This window comes from Asterias rubens, chromosome 1, assembly GCF_902459465.1.
Source record: "Asterias rubens chromosome 1, eAstRub1.3, whole genome shotgun sequence".
Lineage (NCBI taxonomy): Eukaryota > Metazoa > Echinodermata > Asteroidea > Forcipulatida > Asteriidae > Asterias > Asterias rubens.
In genome coordinates this window covers 24,606,346-24,626,984 of record NC_047062.1, presented here as the reverse complement: position 1 = coordinate 24,626,984, position 20,639 = coordinate 24,606,346, and the positions used below count along the sequence as shown (strand labels likewise).

Here is a 20,639-nt window from a genome sequence, read left to right as displayed (position 1 = left end):
CAAACCTCTGAGAGCTCACAATTTTTTTTTTATTTTTTTTTATCTTCAACTTCGATGACCAATTGAACCCAAACTTTCACGGATTTGTTGTTTCATACTGACCGATAAACCAAGCGGTTATATAAACTGTCTTCTTCCTTACTAAGGATATATTATAGGACTTAGGACGAGTTAAGTTCGCATTGAACCCATCCTCAGTTGGGATATAACTCGTCCTAACTCGAGATAGGATTAATCGGCCGCAGTACCTTTAAAGTGTCACAGGTTCCGTGAAACTCATTTGCGTAGGATCATGGGCAGCTTGATGTGATACAGAGTGTCGCTAAGTGTGTTTGTTTTAACGATGGTTTCTTTGCAATGTTGGCTATCCAAATATACAATTAAATAACATTTCTATACTCTACAAAATAAAACAATGTGTACTTGGGGAGATTTAATGCATTAATGCATTGGGCCCTATTCATGGAAAATGAATATTTCAGATATTAAACACACTATCTGATTCGTTCCAATTCCTTAGTGAGTCTCACTGAAACACCAACACAACTGCAATACTACTAATAATATTATCTCACTTGTTGGTGTTCATTATTTCAAGAACGGTACTCAGAAAGTTTCTGTATCTAGTTTACTCACATGAGATATTCCTCCGGGTAAAAAATGAATGAAAAAGTGGTGGCAGGAAACGGAATCCTCCCCTTAAAGGACTTCAATCTCACTGTCAAAGAAAATTCAGTGTGCCAACCACGTCCACACAGGCGCGGCGTAGACCCGGTAACTGGGGTGCTGTACTCCTTTTTCGAAATGTTGACATTCTCGGTCGAACTAGCGAGAATGTCAAAATTTCAAAAAAAGGAGTACAGCGCCCCAGTTACTGGGTCTAGGCGCGGCGTATTATATTGAACATATTATTTTTACAAATACCATTTACTTACTTTTGTTAATAGTAATCCTTGAAATTGAATAACTTTCTTCTGTCAATCCATTGAAATTGTAGAGCAGGCTGGCGGGTGCTGAGTTCGTTATCGATCCAGAAGGCGATAAAATATACGTCTGGATGGTGAGTATTATAAATATAATCATTGTCCAAGTGACCGCACAGACTTACTGGGTGTCCGAAAAGTTTGCTTTATATTAGTGTGATGATGTGTAATCCTGGTTTCGTACATCAGTCTGTGTTCCGTTTCTCACAATCTCTCTCGGTCTTCATCTTGCTTTTCCTTCCTCCACGTTTTACCAAGCTTGCAAATGAAAAAGATTAGGAAACATACCATCTGTACTTCAGAGCAACGGCTTTCCAACGTCAAAACTTTAGTCCAATGCTTGCAAAACGATGGTGTAAAAACGGTCATGTTGTTCAAAAGTGAGCAATTCATCCTGCGCGGGTAGTTTTCCTGCAGTGCGCCCCCAAGAGCTAGCACGAAGTCCAACTTTCTTGGAGCTTTAATTAATGAAAAGCATCATGGGAAGTTTTCGCTTCAGTGCTGAAGGTAAGATTAAGAACAACTTAATTTAGAAGCTAAATTGAGTACGAAATGTTGGCAAATTGAGTAACACTTTGCCGTATGCGGATCGGAAATTGTTGTTAGTTACTATTTGTGGTGTCTGACCGTTTTTTGCAGCGCGAAACTTAAACTAAAAGATGCATTCGTGCATTAAAAAATTATTGATTAAAATTGTGTTCATTCATGTATCATGTATTATTTTGTATGTGTGTGTATGACATGGTTGGCAGCGCACTTGCAGTGCATTGTTTCATACAGTGTTTCATACAAAACAACCAATTTTCTCATTGACATCATGATTTGTGTGTTCTCATCTGGCTTCGAATTAACTCATGGCACTTACACTACAGTGATTCGCCGGGCTGTTTGCCGTTTGCCCGTTATCCCATCCCCCATCCACCTGCCCCGCCCACGTGCTACAGGACGATTAAAAAAGTTTCCATGTCATGCCACCACTTTTTCAATTTCATATGAAATAATATAGTTACAAATCTATGTACCTCAATGAATTTTCCCTTTTTGTAGAAATGAGTTTAAAAGTTGTGCCAGAATACGGAAAGTTCCCCTCAACCTCAAAATAACACAGATGGGATTCATTTTTAGATTAGAAATGCTATTATTTTTTAGAGTTAAAATTTATGATTTGGGCACCAAGTTTGTCCAAAAGTGTCAAAATTAATCACCCAATCCAAGCATTAAAATCAGAAATCACAAATGAAAAGGGCACAATGAGGAGGCAATGTTTTTGATAAGGGTCAAGGCAAATAATGTTTAATAATTTCTTGAAAATTTGTTCTCTGTAATTTTTTAGAAACTGTCAGGGGTTGACAAGAAAATGAGTCTGTTGCTGACTAAACGGCTTAGGCAATGGCTATGGCTATATATGTGAAAAGTCCTATTCAGCCGTAGCTGAAGTCACTTGATTCCTATGCAGCCCAAGAATCAATTTTCATGGCTGCAAAAAAGCAAACAGTCTGGCACCGTTTATGTATCAAAATAAAGCAGCAAGATTGTATGTCACTGACAAATAATCTCAGATATATCTAATTTGATGCCTCGTTCTTCTAGGGGCAAGGCAAGGTTCCTTTGAGTAAATTTATACTGAAACACTTTGAGGGCCACCAATGCCTGGCAATAACCATGGGCATGTCTTCATTTGCTTAAATACTTTAGAACTGTGAAGTATTAGGGTCATATAATTCATAAAGCCTTCTAGGACACACAAAATTGCTCAGCGCAGAAAACTATTGCTTAAAACAGAAACTAGTTACCAGCCAAAATTAAGTAAAATTTCCTCTGATGTGACTTGTGCCCCGATCATCCTGCTTAGAAAAAATGAATTGTTCAGCAGTATTTTCTGATTTAAAACAGCTTTATGAAACTGGGCCTTAGGTTGAAGACTTACTAAGACCTCATTCCATGCCCTGTTCCAACATGCACTTTTTGCTATTGATAATCATCCATTAGGTAAACTGCCTCTCTCCAGTAGGCCCTCTACTGGTCGATTAACATAATGCAAGCAAAATTACAAGTTGGTATGCTCAACACGTAGCTCCGAGTTGGCTCTCTCCTGAGAGGACCCCACTCTATCCAATCTGTTATTGACTTAGATTTAACAGGTTTAATGTTTTTGTCTTGCCTATAGGGTCTGGTGACTTTTGCAGTTCTCTACAATGTATGGATGATTATTCTAAGAATAGCATTCCAGGAAATGCGCGAGGAGGTAGGGAACTAGATTTCAGTTTTATTTTGTATTCACTTCGAAATGTATATTTTTAGACACCAGACACTCCCCCATTGCAAGGCACACCAAAGTTATCCTTCATTTTGAACCACAAAAAGGAAAAGCAACGAAGGGGAAATTTAATCAAGTGTTATTTTAAGTTTATTTGTTTTGGTTTCCTCTTTTTTTATGGGGGGGGGGTGATCTGCAGGTTTTTAGTATTGGGAGAAAAATCCATAAGACTAGAATAAAAATGAACAACTTCGGAATCCTGACACAGCCACAGTCTTCATAGTGGAGTGCATAGTGGACACTATTGGTAATTGTCAAAGACCAGTCTTCTCACTTAGTGTATCTAAACATATGCATAAAATAATAAACCTGTGACGATTTGCGCTCGATTGGGCGTCAAAGCTGCGAGATATGAATGAAATAAAAGACAACCTTGTCACACGAAGTTGTGTGCTTTTAGATGCTTGATTTCACCCTCACTTTCTAAATTTGAGGTCCTGAAATCAAATTCGTGGAAAATTACTTCTTTCTCTGAAACTACTCCACTTCAGAGGCAGCCGTTTCCCACAATGTTTTATACTACCAACCTCTCCCCATTACTCGTTACCAAGTGAGGTTTTATGCTGATAATTATTTTGAGTAATTACCAATAGTGTCCACTGCCTTTAAGAAAGACACTAAGAAGATTTATTTTAAAATACCAAAAACCCCTGGACTTGTCTGTTTATAATTTCTGGCCCGACACTAAAACCAGTGGGCATATTTTACTAATATGCAGCTTACTGTAAAAACAATATTAGACATTTAGAGCAGAAAGTATTGTAAGTTTTTTCATTTAAATTGGCAATAATCACTGTGAGCATTCTCTACCAAGTTGGTTCAACCCAACACCACACTCTTAAAACTAAAGAGTTGAATCCAACACTTGCATGAGTTCGGTGAGTGACTACACTTTGAAAGTGCTGGATCCAGCGTTTAGTTTGCTAAATCTAGCATTTAAAATTGTTGATCCAACTCAAAAAGGGTTAATTCAACAATTTAAGTGTTATTTCAACATTTCTCAAAAATATTCCTTGGAATTGTTGGATCAGCTCTTTTGCACTTCAGTTGTTGACTGAATACTTTAAAATGCTGGATTTAACACATAAAATGCTGGATTCTCAACACTTTCAAAGTGTAGTCACTCACCGAACTCATGCAAGTGTTGGATTCAACTCTTTAGTTTTTAGAGTGCAGATGGACTTTCCAACTTGTGAAACACTGTAAGTATTCAATCCTTAGGCAAGAAACTGTAACCAATGATTGATAGAGCAACTCAAAGTGCAGTGCAACTCAACTTGCAGTTGGAACAGATATTGGCTTCAGTCGCTATTTCTTTTAACAACGAATGTTATGTGGTTAGTTTTGCTGTCCAGCAAGAGCAAGCAGAGATTTGACTTTATCTGTTCTTTTGTCTTTAACAATTCAAACCCAAGAGGGAGATGATGGCAAAGAAGAAATTCATTAAAAATTGTGATAATTTAAATATTTTGTTTAATTTTTGCCTCAATTTTTTAAATGCATGCCTGAAAGTATATACAAGTATACTCTCGAAGAGGCACAGGAATTTCCCTCTGGTGGGGCACCTATATGTATAATAAGAGGAAAATGTCAATTTGTTTTGAAACTTTGCAAAGGGCACCACAACAAAAGCACTGGGCCCAATTTCATAGCGCTGCTAATCACACAAATTTGCTTAGCATGAAATTTCTTCCTTGATAAAAACAGGATTACCAACCATATTTCCATTTATTGCATATTGCTTGTTACTTGTATTCAGCTGTTGTTTGTTTATCCTCAAAACCACGTGGAAATTTTGTTGGTAATTCTGTTTTTAAGGAGGCCAAAATTTCATGCTATACACATTTTTGTGCTTCTGAAATTTTCATTTTCTGAAATTGGCCCCAGGGCACCACAGCAGTTTTTTCCAAGGCCAGCGTTTACTTCATGGAGGCACTGGAGACAAAAACTGGGGTTGAAAATTGTTCAACTACAATACCTTTCAGTGTAAATGTCAGATAAAACAGGGTGTTCAAATTTAAAACAGGATGGCCAAAAGACACAAATACACCCCTCTGGTTAAAACAAGGAAAGATGTATTAATTGGTTTTTACCCATACACCGATGTGTGTTAGCACTGTATACTCAGCACTTTCCCGAGTCCTGTGAAAAAACATCACAGGCATATTACTCGGGTGGGATTCGAACCCACGACCCTTGCAATTCTAGAGCAGAGTCTTACCAACTAGGCTACCGAGGTTGCGTGGTTGCTAGGTTGCGAGGTTGCCCGGAGGAAAGATGTGTTTAAAGCGTAATGGATCGATTGAGGTACACCTTCTGCCAACAATTAGCCATATTATTTATAGAGAAGACCTAGAACATAATTATTTAAAATAATTACACTTCTCTATTTATCTACTAGATTGTGAACCGGCGAGTGTTTGGAACAGTTGACTTTGCCAGCGATGTCGTCTTCTTTGTAGATATTCTTGTGAACTTCAGAATAGCATTCCTGGAACAAGGACTGTTGGTAAGACTCTAGTCCTCCCTTTTATTGTGTCCGATCTATTCGGCAATCGACTCATTTCATATAATGAAGCTGTCTTCACTTCACCTGTCAGCTTGATGATCTCCTGACACTTATGTTTCTCTCTCTCTCTGCCTCAAACTGTTTATTCTCTCGCAGCTGATCCGGACTGGATTTCAGAAAGCAATGAGATTCAGGAAGAGTTGGACGATGAACCAATTTTAGTATGGTTGCTTAGCTAAGCAAAATTAAAAAGTTGGGGCAGAATACAATTTACATGAGCACGACGTGAACCTGTGACCTCCCAGTTAAGTTATCGGTGGTCTATCAATTAAGCTATCCAGCCCTTGTTGGTGGTCAATAGACCGTATTAAATTAACCGTATGCGCCTCCAAACGCGTACATCATCGAAGCACGCAGCACGCAACATTGCTGGTTTGATTTCTATGGCACATGCACGCACACATGCATGCACACGCACAGACGCCGTCTTGTAGGTCAGATATTTGAGCCGCGTGACGTCATATCCAATACGGTCTAGAGGATGAATGCCAACATAGGGCTAGATATAGCTTAGTTGGTAGATCAATGGCATGTTAATCTGGAGGTCAAGGGTTCAAGCCTGCTTTAGTACAGGGTTCTCATCTTCAGGACCCAGACACATTTCAGGGTCAGTTTAGTTTTGACCAGGCATCGGTGTCAAAATGACTCAGAAATGAGTCAAACTGATGCACAGATCCCATTTTTTAACCCACTTTGCGACTGTCAGTCTGACCTGGAAATGGGTCAGACTCCAGAATCCAGGTCAAGTAGCTTTATAAGTTGTTTTCATTATTAATTCTGACCCGGAGTATGCGCTGGCATTACATTCAGCTACTACTATACCTGCCCGTGGTCTACCATTTTGTGAGTCAAATTACATGTAAAGACAAGGTTCACACAATGCCATGTCACTCGAGGCATTTTCAGGCAACTTTGAGGCAACTACTGCACTGCATGCAAAGGGAACACTGTGACAGCACAAGAAATAATCTTCTAGTTGCAACTCCCTATCCCCAAGAAACTAATGAGACAGCTGAAATGTGACCAAACTATCGTCTTTGAGATTGCCTGGAACTGGTTGTCTGTAAATTGCCTCGTGTGACATGGCATTTGCCATGCACTTATCTCCAAAGATGCGAACTGCACAGTAACAAACAAACAAACAGACTCTCCCCACATAACACAACCAATAGATGTGTCAGTTGAATTGATGTCAGATGAATTGGGTCAATGCAATATGGGAGACTTTTGAGACGCTGGTGGCAGCAGACATAACGGTTCTTTTATGCAACTCAAAGCATGTGCAAACATGTATGGCAGGCGTAGGCCTAAGCAAAGGACCATCCAAAGTCTCCCATTGATTTCATTGTTTTGAAGTTGTCCTTTTATTGTTTGATGAACCATGAATTTGGTCATGCATTGGAGTCTGTTCTACTTTTTTGTTTACTTTCTGCTGTCTGTGGGGTGTTTTTTTTCCAGGTAAAAGATCCAACTAAACTAAGTCGAAACTACAGGAAGACTGTGAAATTCAAGCTGGATATTCTTGCAATGATACCACTAGGGACAATGGCTCTTCTTGTTGGAGGTATAATGCTTCATACCAATTCTGTATTCTTTGTTATTATCCCTCTATTGTTTTTATGATGGATTGTTAACAATGGTTTCTCAAGAAAGTTAAAACTTGCACATTTTGTTACAAAATTTAAATAGGAATTGTGTGTGAATACCTAACTTGTTTTCTGAACTTACAGTGATAAGCGAAAGTTGCTAACTTTGTGAAAGCTGGCAGGCAGCAAGTGGCGTAGACAGAATATACATGTATCTTTGGATGGGGAGTAGTATTTGGCAAATGAAAGTTGAAAGCAAATAAAGTCAAGACAGACCTACTAATTACAGAATGGCCATAGGGTTGAGCCAGCACCCACTATGCCAAAAATGTTCCATTTTGGGGAAAATGTTCCCCCTATTTGATTGTCATAATATGACAATAGGTAGGTGCACCACTGTCGTTATCAACCCAAGAAAACATTCTCAATCTGACAGGTTTTTCATTTATAAATAAGATCCCCTCCTTAGGCTATTGGATTCCCTGGCTTCTCTCTCTCTCTCTCTCTCTCTCGGTCGAGCCACCAGTGGAAAAAGTTAGAAATACAACTACAGAGTATTGTCTTCTTTCTATTTCAGAGTTGGGTGATAAGGAAGTTTTTCACATTCATTTTGACGTGGACAGTGGTGAGTTTTATTTCCTCAAAAAGTTGGATAACTTGTGGAATTTCTTCAACTCATTGGGCAATTGAAAGCTCAATTGAACAGCAAAACATGTGTAATTTGTAACCTTTCTCCTGTGTATCAAAACAGGATGTATGTTGTGTCAACAATAATAATGGTTACATTATTAAAATGTTTGGTTTTCTTTTGAAACTTCATTTTACAGCCTTGGGACAAGAATAGTAGAATGTTCGAACGAAAGAAACAAATACAGGAATTGACTGGGTAGTTTTTAATTATGTTGGGGTCGGAACAACAATAATAATCACGATTATGATTTCTTCTGAAGTTTCTTGTCACAGCCATTAAAGGCAGTGGACACTATTGGTAATTGTCAAAGACTAGCCTTCACAGTTGGTGTATCTCAACATCTGCATAAAATAACAAACCTGTGAAAATTTGAGCTCAATCGGTCATCGAACTTGCGAGATAATTATGAAAGAAAAAACACCCTTGTCACACGAAGTTGTGTGCGTTTAGATGGTTGATTTTGAGACCTCAAGTTCTAAACCTGAGGTCTTGAAATCAAATTCATGGAAAATTACTTCTCTCTCGAAAACTATGGCACTTCAGAGGGAGCCGTTTCTCACAATGTTTTATACCATCAACCTCATCCCATTACTCGTCACCAAGAAAGGTTTTATGCTAATCATTATTTTGAGTAATTACCAATAGTGTCCACTGCCTTTAATAAAATATATAAAAATAATGACAACAATAACGGAAACTGACTGGGTAGATTTTAATTACTTTGGGGGTTGAACAGCAATAATAATGGAGTCAATACATTTATTCTTTTTGTATGAAGCTTCATTTCACAGCCTTGGGACAGGGATAGAAAAACATTTGAAAGAAAAAAACAAATAAGGAAAAGTGACTGGGTAGATTTTAATTATTTTGGGGGTTGAAGAACAATAATAATGGATATCACTTTAATGATTTCTTCTGAAGCTTCATTTCACAGCCTTGGAACAGGGAATGCAAAGTACTGAAAAGAAATAATAAAATAAGGGAAACTGAATGGATAGACGTTAACTATGTTTGGGGGTTGAAAAACAATTATAATGGGTATATCATTTTTATGATTTCTTCTGAAGCTTCATTTCACAGACTTGTCCAAGGGTCTTTACGCAGGCACACTGCTTTGAATTTGGACGACGAGCTGCATAGATACATCTGGAACGGTACTGCGTACTTGATACAGTACTTGATACCGTGGGGTCGAAGCATGGTTTTTCAAGGTTTTTGGACCCCGTACAAACGAATGGCCTCGTTGTACGAGGTTGAAAAACCTTTTTTAAAAATATTTCGGTATCAAGTACTGTTATGTACCGTGCAGTATAGTATCTCATGCACATTCTGAATTCAGAGCGGGTCGGTGCTCGCATAAAGGCTAAGTCTTGGGTAGAATATTATTAGAAACAATGACAACAATAAGGGAAATTGAATGGGTAGATTTTCCTTGGAGTTTTTTTTTGTGGGGGGGGGGTGAACAATGACAAATTGACCCTGGGAATGTGCCAGCGCTCTTCCAACTGCCATCTCGCCCTAATGTTGGGATCTCCCTATTCGTTTTCCTTCACATGTCACTTGACTATTGCATCTACATATTAACACAAATGTACACCCGCATTTCTCTGTCTGCAGACATTCTACCATACACAACCCTGTATACAGTTCGTCAAAGCATTCGCTGGTAAAATGCTGATAAGAATTGGAGAGTTTTAGTTATTAATGTTATCATTGTTCTGACCATTTTTCAACAGACCATGTGTTAATTCCTGTCTTGAGACTGCCACGTCTACTCAAGTGGCATACAATGGAAACGTTTACCGCCATGTGTGACACGTAAGTATATCATCTGAATTTATTGTAATAATTGTCTCGTATGAAGCAACCTTTACAACATTATTTTACTCTGTGTGTTATGTACATGAAATTTTTATCAGATGCCATTTCAGTTTTAAATGCTAACTGACAATACTCGATTTTCTTTTAAACTGTGGGAAAATATTCTGTCGGAAGTTGACACAAATTTACTGTGAAAATGTCCTTTCCCTAACCTCTGACCCTAAGGGCTGTTTTTAAAGTGACATCATCAATGTACTGAGGCGCGATTTCATGACTCTGCTAACCATAAGCAAAGACTCTGTACTTTTGATCAGATGCCATTTTAGTTTTAAATGCTACTGACAATGCTCGATTTTCTTTTAAAACTGTGGGAAAATACTCTGTCGGAAGTTGACATGAATTTACTGTGAAAATGTCCTTTCAATACTCTGCTAACCATATGCAATGACTATGCACTTACAAAAGCAGGGATTCCACACTTTCGAGCATTATTGCCTGGGTAAGCAGGGAATGTTAGCTTGTGCTAGTGCACACTCCATGTTACTAGGCATTATTTGCCTATCAGGCAGGAAATGTTGATTTCCAGTCAGGGAATTTAGCTGTAAGCAGAGCCATGAAATTGGGGGCTGATCAACTCAAGCTCACACTTCAATTTCATAGAGCTGCTTTAAGCAGAAAAATATTGCTAACAAAAATTCAGAAATGAGCTGGATACAGTCACAAATTGTATATGTGACATAGTTTGGCTGGTAACCTTATTCTGGTAAGCATAGTTTTGTTGTGCTTAGCTAAAAAACATTATAAAGCAGCTTTATGAAACTGTACCCAGGTGGAAACATGATATAGCTGTATGGTTGGCTTCCCATAACCTCTTTGCAGAAATGGACCCGTTTCAAAAACAAATTCTTAATCGGTTTGCTAGTCTGACCAATTTAAATTTTCTATTAAGGTATTGCCCCAGACTTTGATTTTCATATAGTCTCTATTTTTTAAAGTATGAGTTTCCCGTTTGATTTCAATTAGACGAACGAGTAACCCGAATCGAGTGAGGGCTTTTAAGCTCATCATGTACCTTGGAGTTATCATCCACTGGATTGGCTGTTTTTACTACATGCTCTCTGATGTAAGTACATCGGCCTATGGTTCACCGATCCCACTCACTGGAGAGGTCATGGATATTTATTGCTCTGTTCAATAATATCACAGGTCCAAGCATGGACCCTTGAGGAGCATTCTTTATTGAAAATAATAATCAATTTTCTTTTGAAAAATTTCATTGCCACAATAAAATCCTACCTAGACAAAGGAAAGACCACAAAGATTTTCATTGTTTTTCTGCGATTTGTTGTTGTGAGAAAATTGAGTAGGCACTCACCTTCAACTGATTCACAGAACCTTGACCATGGCTGAAAATTTACTATGGTGTACTGGATCAGACTTACCTTTCATTACGCCGTGCGCGCTTTGTACGCAGCAAGAGAAAACCCCTCACAGTGGATACCAGATTTGTACAGTTTGGGAAACGCTCTCCTCCAAATGGAAAAAGAATATCTAGTACTTAGACATTAGGCCATTTCCCATATTAAACGCATAATTAATGTCATGGATTTTTGATTTGTGATCCATTCAACTCAACTCTCACTAGTTGAATGAAAAAAGTTCACTAATGAAAACACCTGTTCATCATTGCAGTTATCAGGGACAACCAAAGAGTTTCCAACCAAGATCGTGGCTGTGCTCATATATAATCAACAAAGCGGTTTTATTCAGTACTCTCACAAGAGAGGTCATGGATAGTGCTCTGCTAAATGGTATCGCTGGTCCAAGCATGTAACCTTGAGGAACTTTCTTTCTTTACACTTTTTCAGTCCTCTTTCATTTCTTTCAATTCTAACAGATGGAGGGTTTTGGAAGCAATGATTGGGTGTACCCAGTAGAAGAGCCTACACGAGGTTTATTAAGGTTAGTTTCTTTTGAAATATTTCAGAGCATGGTTGGTTTTAAGGCGCTGGACACTATTACTCAAAGCTATTATTATTACGAGCAAAGGAGAGCTAATGATAGTGTAAAACAGTGTGAGAAACGGCTCCCTCTGGAGTAACATTGTTTTTGTAAAAGAGGTAATTTCTCACTCAATCACTCAATTAGTAAAAGACTTCAGGCCTGAAATCTTTTTAGGTATCTGAAAGCACAACAATTTGTGCAACAGGGTTGTCATTATTTTCTTGCAACTTTGATGACCTGTTGAGTGAAAACTTGACAGATTTGTTATTTTATGCATGTTGAGATACACCAACTGAGATAACTGGCCTTTGACAATTACCAATAGTGTCCAATGTCTTTATAGACACTGGACACTATTGGTAATTGTCAAAGACCAGCCTTCTCACTTGGTGTATCTCAACATATGCATAAAATAACAAACAAAATAAATCTTGTAAGGGGTTACTACTACTAAAACACTGTATTCTTTGGCTTAACCAGGGAAATCAACCCAGACTAATTGCTGTTTAATGACATGATGCAACCTATTGTCACTTTTATTTTGGACGGTGGGGGGCATGGTATGAGCAGGGACAAGAAAGTATTTTGGGTTAAGTTGAGTTATTAAACCAAACTTTTTATTCATGCATTTACTTGATCATATTTGTGGGGGAGGGGTTCTTGTTTGTTCCCCCCTTCCTCCTCGCCGGTTGTGCCACTGAAACTGACCCTCTCTCAGGCACGATTTTGTTCTACTTCAGTTTGATTTTAACAAATTGCGATGAAATAGCCCGTAAAGTATTAGCATGTAGGTAAGCCCTTTAACTTATTCAAATGTTCCTGCTTTTTATTCAAATAACCAATTATGAAGTCTGCCCTCTCTTCACTGGGCAAGCTTGAGTTAGTAGTTAAGACATCTGGGTCGGATTTCACAAAGAGTTAAGACTAGACTTATCTCAAGTTTTTACTCGTCCTAACTTAGGACTAGCCATACATTTTTAATATCTCTTATAATAGGACCAGTCCTAAGTCCAAACTCTTCGTGAAATCGTCTCCTGGTCTATTAGCTGGAATGCCAGGGTTATAATCCCAACGAAGGTGCCTGTGTTTTGGTTTTTTTTTTTTTTTTTCTTCTTTTTCTGTAGGACTCAGCAGGTCTGGAATTTCATCTTTGATGTTGAAAAGGGCAAGGCCTTTTTCATTTTGCATAGGGCACTTCCATTTGGAAACCTTAAAGTCAATGGGAAACGTAAAAAGGGCACCAAGGCCAAGACAATGGAAGGCCGTGGCTTGCGTTTAATTCCAGGCCTGACTCAGAACTCTGAGTATACAGTGGTAATCTTACTTTGGTTAAGCAAAACAGCTTAGACCAACAAGCCCTGACTGCATTAACCTTTTCTTACTAGTCTAGAGGAAACACGGACATTTTTTTCCAGAAAAATTAAGTATTTCTGCATTTTTACAGAAAATATATCCTGTGCATCTATTGGTCTATGATGACCCTCACTACTATAGGCGAGACGGATTCCCCGCACAACGATATTGTAAGTCTGTTTTAATGTCAAAAATGACGCTAGCTATGTGGTCAAACCAGACGAGTGAGGGCGCTGTAATTAGTAATCAAAGATCGTAATAATAAAAATGTGTCAGATATGTTGCAACATTGGTTTCATGAGTGTATAAACATCCTAAGAGAATAACTTGCAAATGTATGACTGTCTCTAAAAGTTTTATTGGAAAAAAAAACATTTGCAAAGAAAATAATAGAAATAAAATCAAACTCACAAAACATTTGGGGCAAAGGCTAGTAAAATTCTTTAGGGGCAATAACTCTCAAGACAGTTTTAGAAAATCATATTTTTATACAGGTGTAAATACTTGGACAAAAAAGAACTGGCCTCGAACAAACCCACAGCAGTTGCTGTGGATGCTTTTGCTGTGATGCCCTTTGCAAAGTCCAAATACAAAATTCACATTTTCCTCAAAGATATGCCCCTTTCAGAGCAAGATTTCAAGAACAAGGTCTGAAAGACGTTATTAATATTCACCAGAAAAGTATCATACTATAACAAGTTTCATAGTCTTTGTTCTAGCAGCGAGAGGCAAGTTTCAATAGTTGAATACAAAATACTTCAGGTGTCTGGGGAAATAAACTGCCTAAATTGTTCTTCAAAGCAATGGCAAAATGTGGTATCCAAGTCTCTGTTACACTCATTTCAGTTGATGCTACATGTAATGCACACAGCGCCCTCATGTGTTGAGAGTTGGACCACCTACCTGGCGTCATTCTGAACACCTTCTCTGTGTATATCTAGCTACATCTCTCTGCTATTTATTTCTCTTGTACTATTCAGTAAATACATACGGATAATGTACTGGTCAACCGTGACTCTGACTACCATTGGAGGTACGGCAGGCCCAGTTTCCAATATTGTAAGTACGCCGTTGAAAACAATCCTGATGACGCATGAAACCTGAAACTTGCTGAAACGACCCCCCCCTCCCCTTCCTTGGCCCCACTCCGTTCTTCACCCATCCCTGCCCCCTTTCCTATATTCCTATGAGTAACATAAAATATTGAAGCATTAACTGTACATTATCACATACTAATTTGAAGGATGTCCTAACGATGTGCACAGCATTGGGTCAGCTTGAATAAAATGCTCGGGATTGGCACATAATTTATATGGTCTATAAAGATGGTCTTGGTGGAAACTTTCTTTTGAAATATTTTTGTACGAAACGCTATTATTTTGTTTGAACAACTTTTAAAACATTTAGTAGATTTGTGGCCTGTTGTGGCTGAGCGGTGGACCAAAGCTCTTGTGTTGTCAGCAGCAGAGTGCGTGGGTTCGATTTCCAGTCATGACACTTGTACCTTGATGAGCAAGGGCACTTGACCAACAGCTTCAGAACAAAAGTTAGGAAGAGTGCATTCTGCCTTACCACCCAGGCTCCTAATCCTATAGTGGATGATTGATCCTCGTGCCTACATTCTTACGGACTGTGAAGGGGGGGGGGGGGTAACCCTCTTTCAGCCCCATAGGAGTAGAGGGCATAATGCCTCTGGTGACAGTCTTGTGATCTCAATGACTAATGAGGTATTATTGTTTGGTCAGACAAAGTGCAGAAACTGGTCTTCAACAATCACCAATGTTGGCCTCTTACTTTAAATAACTGTTGTTTTTTCCTCCATACGTTTTCTATTTCTTTCCGTAGTAGCATGATAAGTAGTGTTCATGAAGAAACTATTATGGTTATGAGTACTGTTTTGCAGCATATTAGTTTATCAGGCTTGATGCTGCAAGAGCGGAGTGGCTGTTCAACACTCAGCCTGTCGAGTTCTAGCCATTGTGTTTCGGTGTTCACTTGCAAGAAGAAGTCTTTCATAGTTTAACCTCAAAGACAAAGAACAAGATTGGCATTATAGAAAATAGAACTGATTATTGTTTCAATCTGAAGCTTACTGATGATAAAATTCACACCAGTGCCAATCCTCCAGAGAAATATTTCAACATCTCAATGAATATTGACAAAGTCAAGAAAGCAGCATGCTTCATTTGATATAAGTATGTGGACCAACAACATACAATTGTTAATCAGTTGCTAGCATTTAGCCTACCAGTGTATTCCCTAAAGTCTAATGGCATTTTTTGCATTGGTTCACATTATAAAGCTCATACCTTTTAAGATTGACAATGACAACCCTGAAGACATTGATTTTTTGAATGATTTGTCTTTATTTGGAGAGATAAAGGTTGGAGGGAGTAGAGTAAAACAAACAAAACATTGACAAAAATAACTTCTGCCTTCTTCAATAATCATTGATTTCATTGTTTTCATCCTTCACCAAACGCCACTCTTAAACCCATCAACTCAGTCTTTAAGTTCAAACTTTCTTTTAAACTTTTCTTCTTCTGATTCTCTGAACCTAGGAGTACGTATTTACTGGTCTGACATTTCTGGTTGGCGTGTTTCTGTTTGCGGCCGTCGTCGGGAACGTTGGTGATGTCATCAGTAACATGAATGCTGCCAGACAAGAGTTTCAAACTAAGTAAGTCTATTCTCAGAAAGTTGTAGCATTCAATCACAAGAATGTAACTCTAATGGGCTTAAAAAAACAAAATGTTCTCAAATTCACACTAAACAAGGGTAGACCAAGTCAAGGTACGGGGCTATAAAAGAGACATAGTGAGAACAAATATTACCCGGGAATACTGAAGATGGGCATTTACATTCCTCGTTAAACATATTCCTCTTCAAACATATTAAACAAATCAATAACAATAGTGACTTCTTGTATAGCGAGGTCAAATTCTCATGAAGTGGTGCTCATGGTGCAGAAACATTATTACATGGTCACTGGAACTTTCATTGGCTATAAAAAAAACATCTCTGCTCCCTGGATGAGAAGTGCACAAAGTTTTCAATCACAAAAACCACCTCCACCCTCACAGGTGCCTGGGTGAAGAGAATGAATCATAGTTTAGTGTGAATTACTCATGCAAGGACACATGTGTCATGACTCGGATTTTAAAACCCAAATCCTAGCCACCAGATCTGAGTATGGTGCGTAGTCTGCTTGGCCATGAGAAGGTTGTTTTCTATTATGTGTAAATTTTCATATATCATATCACTTGCTGGAAATGTTAAACCTATAATTTGCATCTTTTATAGCGCTTATAACAATACATAATTATGCTGACTTGAAATCAAACACAATGGTTCTATGAATGAGGGAAAGCAGCAAGCACCAGACAACAAAGTTTCAAAGCAATCATTCAGACTTTGCAGCTGGTCACAAGAGGGCAGGCTTCATGAGATCAACAGAAGATAGCTAGTGTAATAGGAGAAATTGTAATAAACATTGGTAGTACTGAGGTGGGTTCTTTGTTCCAGCTCACATCTCAAAGCCACATTTTATTTTCCTATTGCTTTAATCCTTAACTGTTTTAGAATTCCTCTCTCTTATCATACAATTATTTTTATCTGAAATATTTAGAATGGATGCAATTAAGTTCTTCATGAATCATCGCAAAGTGCCGGATGTTCTTCAGAGTCGAGTCAAGAAATGGTCCGATTATGCTTGGTCAAGGTAAGACATTGAAACTTTGTTTTTTACCCATACACCGATGTGTGTTAGCACTGTATACTCAGTACTTTCCCGAGTCCTGTGAAAAAATGTCACAGGCATGTTACTCGGGTGGGATTCGAACCCACGACCCTTGCAGTTCTAGAGCAGTGTCTTACCAACTAGACAACCGAGGTTGCCCGGTAGCTAGAGGCATTTTGAATCCTATGTTTTGGCAGCGGGTATCGCAACGATATAAAAGATAAAACAAATGTTGATAATTCAAGAAGAGATGACATGTTCTTAGTGCGAAGTCGTTTAGGCAAGGCATCATTCACTTCAAAATGTTTTAAAAGTTTAATAGTTTTTTTTTAATAAAGCACTCTTGTGAAAAACAACAAGAGGGGATAGTTGAAAGCTTTACCTTCAAAACTGTTTAAACTATATAGCAGCCATTTACTAGGGATACTACACTTTTATCACTACTTTACAAGAAATTAATATCATGTTTTATGGCATAATGGTTAAATTACGGTTGAGTCTGTTAACTCTCTGGTCACAAACATCAAGTCCAAGTACAGATGAACATCGTGACTCGAGTCCCAGTCAGAAACGTGCCTCGAATCGGTGTCGGACACTCAAGTCCGAGTCATTTGTCAATTTTGTCATTATTGCCATTGGTATTTGTATCTCTTTTTTCTCATTTCACTTTTTCTGTTTACAGCCTTATTTCTCTTCAGCTTGTCAGTTTGTGTCTTGTCTTGTTCAGTTTTCATTTAAAGACACTGGACACTATTGGTAATTGTCAAAGACTAGCCTTCACAGTTGGTGTATCTCAACATTATGCATAAAATAACAAACATGTGAAAATTTGAGCTCAATTGGTCTTCAGAGTTGCGAGATAATAATTAAAGAAAAACACCCTTGTCACACGAAGTTGTGTGCTTGCAAATGCTTGATTTCGAGACCTCAAATTCTAAAACTGAGGTCTCAGAATCAAATTCGTGGAAAATTACTTCTTTCTCGAAAACTACGTCACTTCAGAGGGAGCTGTTTCTCACAATGTTTTATACTATCAACCTCTACCCAATACTCATTACCAAGTAAGGTTTTATAATATGCTAAATATGTTTATATTTGAATCAATCATGAAAAACTTAAATGAAGGAAAAAGACAGAGAGGCATTCAACTATTGGGCCCAACTTCATTAAGAGTCAAAACACAAACACTTGCTAAGCACAAACAAGTATTGCTACAGGTCACCAGCCAAAATTACATTCAGTTTGCTTTTTATTGTGCTGGTGTCCCACTCATTTTGAATTTTTGAATTTTGAAGGAAAAACTGTAAAAGATCCAATGGAATAACGTGATAGCGCCCTCTATTGACATCACCTGTTACAGTTAATCACTTGTCCATCATCGTGAAGTGATTAACAATGATATAGCGTATAGAGAGCAGCTAATAATAACAGCCCTTCATAGTCTGCTTTATGGAGACAAAATTATTACAGACAAGTTTGAAAAACAATTTGTTTACTGTGCTGTTTTTGTGTAGGCAAACTATACCTGCATTTCACCCCTTCACATAAACATTTTCTATCAATATTTGTCATTAATAACTTTTGATTCAGAGAAAGAAATGCATGATGAGTAGCCTGAGGTGAGATAAGCGCTGTGACCACAGCGCCTGTGGAGTCCAGTCAGAAAAAAAAAAACAATGCAGGAAGCACTGAGTGTAGAACCTGTGTTATAGGCAGTGGACACTTTTGGTTATTACTCAAAAAAACCTATTAGCATAAAACCTTACTTGGTAACAGGTAATGGGGAGAGGTTGATAGTATAAAACATTGTGAGAAACAGCTCCCTCTGAAGTGACGTAGTTTTCGAGAGAGAAGTAATTTTCCACGAATTTGATTTTGAGACCTCAGATTTAGAATTTTGAGGTCTCGAAAGCAAGCATCTGAAAGCACATAACTTCGTGTGACAAGGGTGTTTTTTGTTTCTTTCATTAAGAAAAAGCTCAAATTTTCACAGATTTGTTATTTCACGCATGTTGAGATACACCAACTGTGAAGACTAGTCTTTGACAATTACCAATAGTGTCCAGTGTCTTTAAAGGGTCTATGTACCTTTTGTAGGACAAAAAACACAATGTCCACAGATTTACACTAAACTTACACAGTTTGAAGATAATGACAGTAGAAAGCTTCTCTGAAAATATTACTTGCAGAGGTGCTGTAGTTTTTGAGAAATGAGTAAAACAATGTCATGAAAATAATTTTCGTCTCAGTGATCATGAGACGAAAATTATTTTAGCATGTAAACACGTATTTTCATGACATTGTTTGACTCATATCTCAAAAACTACAGCACCTCAGTAAGTAGTATTTTAAGCTACTCTATCTTCAAACTGTGTAAATTAAGTGTAAATCTGTGACAGTGTGTTATGTGTTACAAAAAGTACCCAAATGTTGACTTTGAGTCTGATAAACACATTCCAATTCTATTGAGTAATGAAGTATGTATACACATACAATCTTCTCTTATCCATAATGTCATAATGCTTGTTCAAATAAAAAAAGCGTGCATGTTAAACTACTTTGGTCGGTGTATGGGTAAAAACCAAAATTAATATTCTTTATCCCTGATGCAAATTTAACATCTCTTATAATCGTTGTGGTACCCGCTGCCAAAACATAGGATTTGAACTGCCTCTGGCTACCGGGCAACCTCGGTAGTCTAGTTGGTAAGACACTGCTCTAGAATTGCAAGGGTCGTGGGTTCGAATCCCACCCGAGTAACATGCCTGTGATAATTTTTTCACAGGACTCGGGAAAGTACTGAGTATACAGTGCTAACACACATCGGTGTATAGGTAAAAACCAAAATTAATATACTTTGGTCCTTTTTGATCAATTCTGGGCCAGTAATCATTTTGAGCAACAAGCCCTTGTGGTATTTTTTTTTTTCTTCACCCAAATTGATCACCATTTCAATTCATGTTGATTTGGGTGCCCTCAAGCAGAGGTTTTTGTACTAAGCTGTTGCATATTAACTGTTGTTTTCTCCCGTAGGACTCAAGCTCTGGACGATCAAACATTCTTAGAAATTCTCCCACCAAGATTAAGAGCAGAGATTGCAATTCATGTCCATTTAGAAACACTCAAAAAGGTAAGATGGCTGCTTTCTGTCAGCTTGGTCTTTGCTGTTCACCCCCCCCCCCCCCGCCTTTACTTTTGTTATTTAGCATTTTGACATAACTATCAAATCATAATAATCAACCAATTTTAGTAATTACTGTTTGCCTATAATTAAAGGTCGTGGACACTATTGGTAATTGTCAAAGACCAGTCTTCTTACTTGGTGTATCTCAACGTATGCATAAAATAACAAACCTGTGAAAATTTGAGCTCAATTAGTCGTCGAAGTTGCGAGATAATCAATAAAGTAAAACACCCTTGTCACACAAAGTTGTGCGCTTTTAGATGGTTGCTTTCGAGACCTCAAGTTCTAAATCTGAGGTCTCGAAATCAAATGCGTGGAAAATTACTTCTTTCACGAAAACTACGTCACTTCAGAGGGAGCCGTTTCTCACATTCTCTCTCCCCATTACTCGT

At 38.1% G+C, this 20,639-nt stretch overlaps 1 protein-coding gene across 4 annotated transcripts in view; it reads left to right on the top strand.

The window, feature by feature from the left end:
• LOC117297392 (cyclic nucleotide-gated channel rod photoreceptor subunit alpha-like) overlaps window positions 1–20,639 on the top strand; it is a 50,621-nt gene that overhangs the window by 20,306 nt on the left and 9,676 nt on the right. For 2 of the 4 annotated variants that reach the window (XM_033780413.1, XM_033780396.1), the window contains exons 4-15: window positions 998–1,060; window positions 3,151–3,228; window positions 5,702–5,809; window positions 7,328–7,433; window positions 8,033–8,080; window positions 9,883–9,964; window positions 10,991–11,090; window positions 11,865–11,929; window positions 14,305–14,383; window positions 15,886–16,004; window positions 16,953–17,045; window positions 20,097–20,193. In XM_033780413.1, the coding sequence (XP_033636304.1) occupies window positions 998–1,060; window positions 3,151–3,228; window positions 5,702–5,809; window positions 7,328–7,433; window positions 8,033–8,080; window positions 9,883–9,964; window positions 10,991–11,090; window positions 11,865–11,929; window positions 14,305–14,383; window positions 15,886–16,004; window positions 16,953–17,045; window positions 20,097–20,193 (1,038 nt within the window). Of the gene's footprint in view, window positions 1–997; window positions 1,061–1,461; window positions 1,491–3,150; window positions 3,229–5,701; window positions 5,810–7,327; window positions 7,434–8,032; window positions 8,081–9,882; window positions 9,965–10,990; window positions 11,091–11,864; window positions 11,930–13,415; window positions 13,495–14,304; window positions 14,384–15,885; window positions 16,005–16,952; window positions 17,046–20,096; window positions 20,194–20,639 lie in introns of those variants that run through there. The other 2 variants (XM_033780405.1, XM_033780423.1) reach the window with 2 other exon arrangements.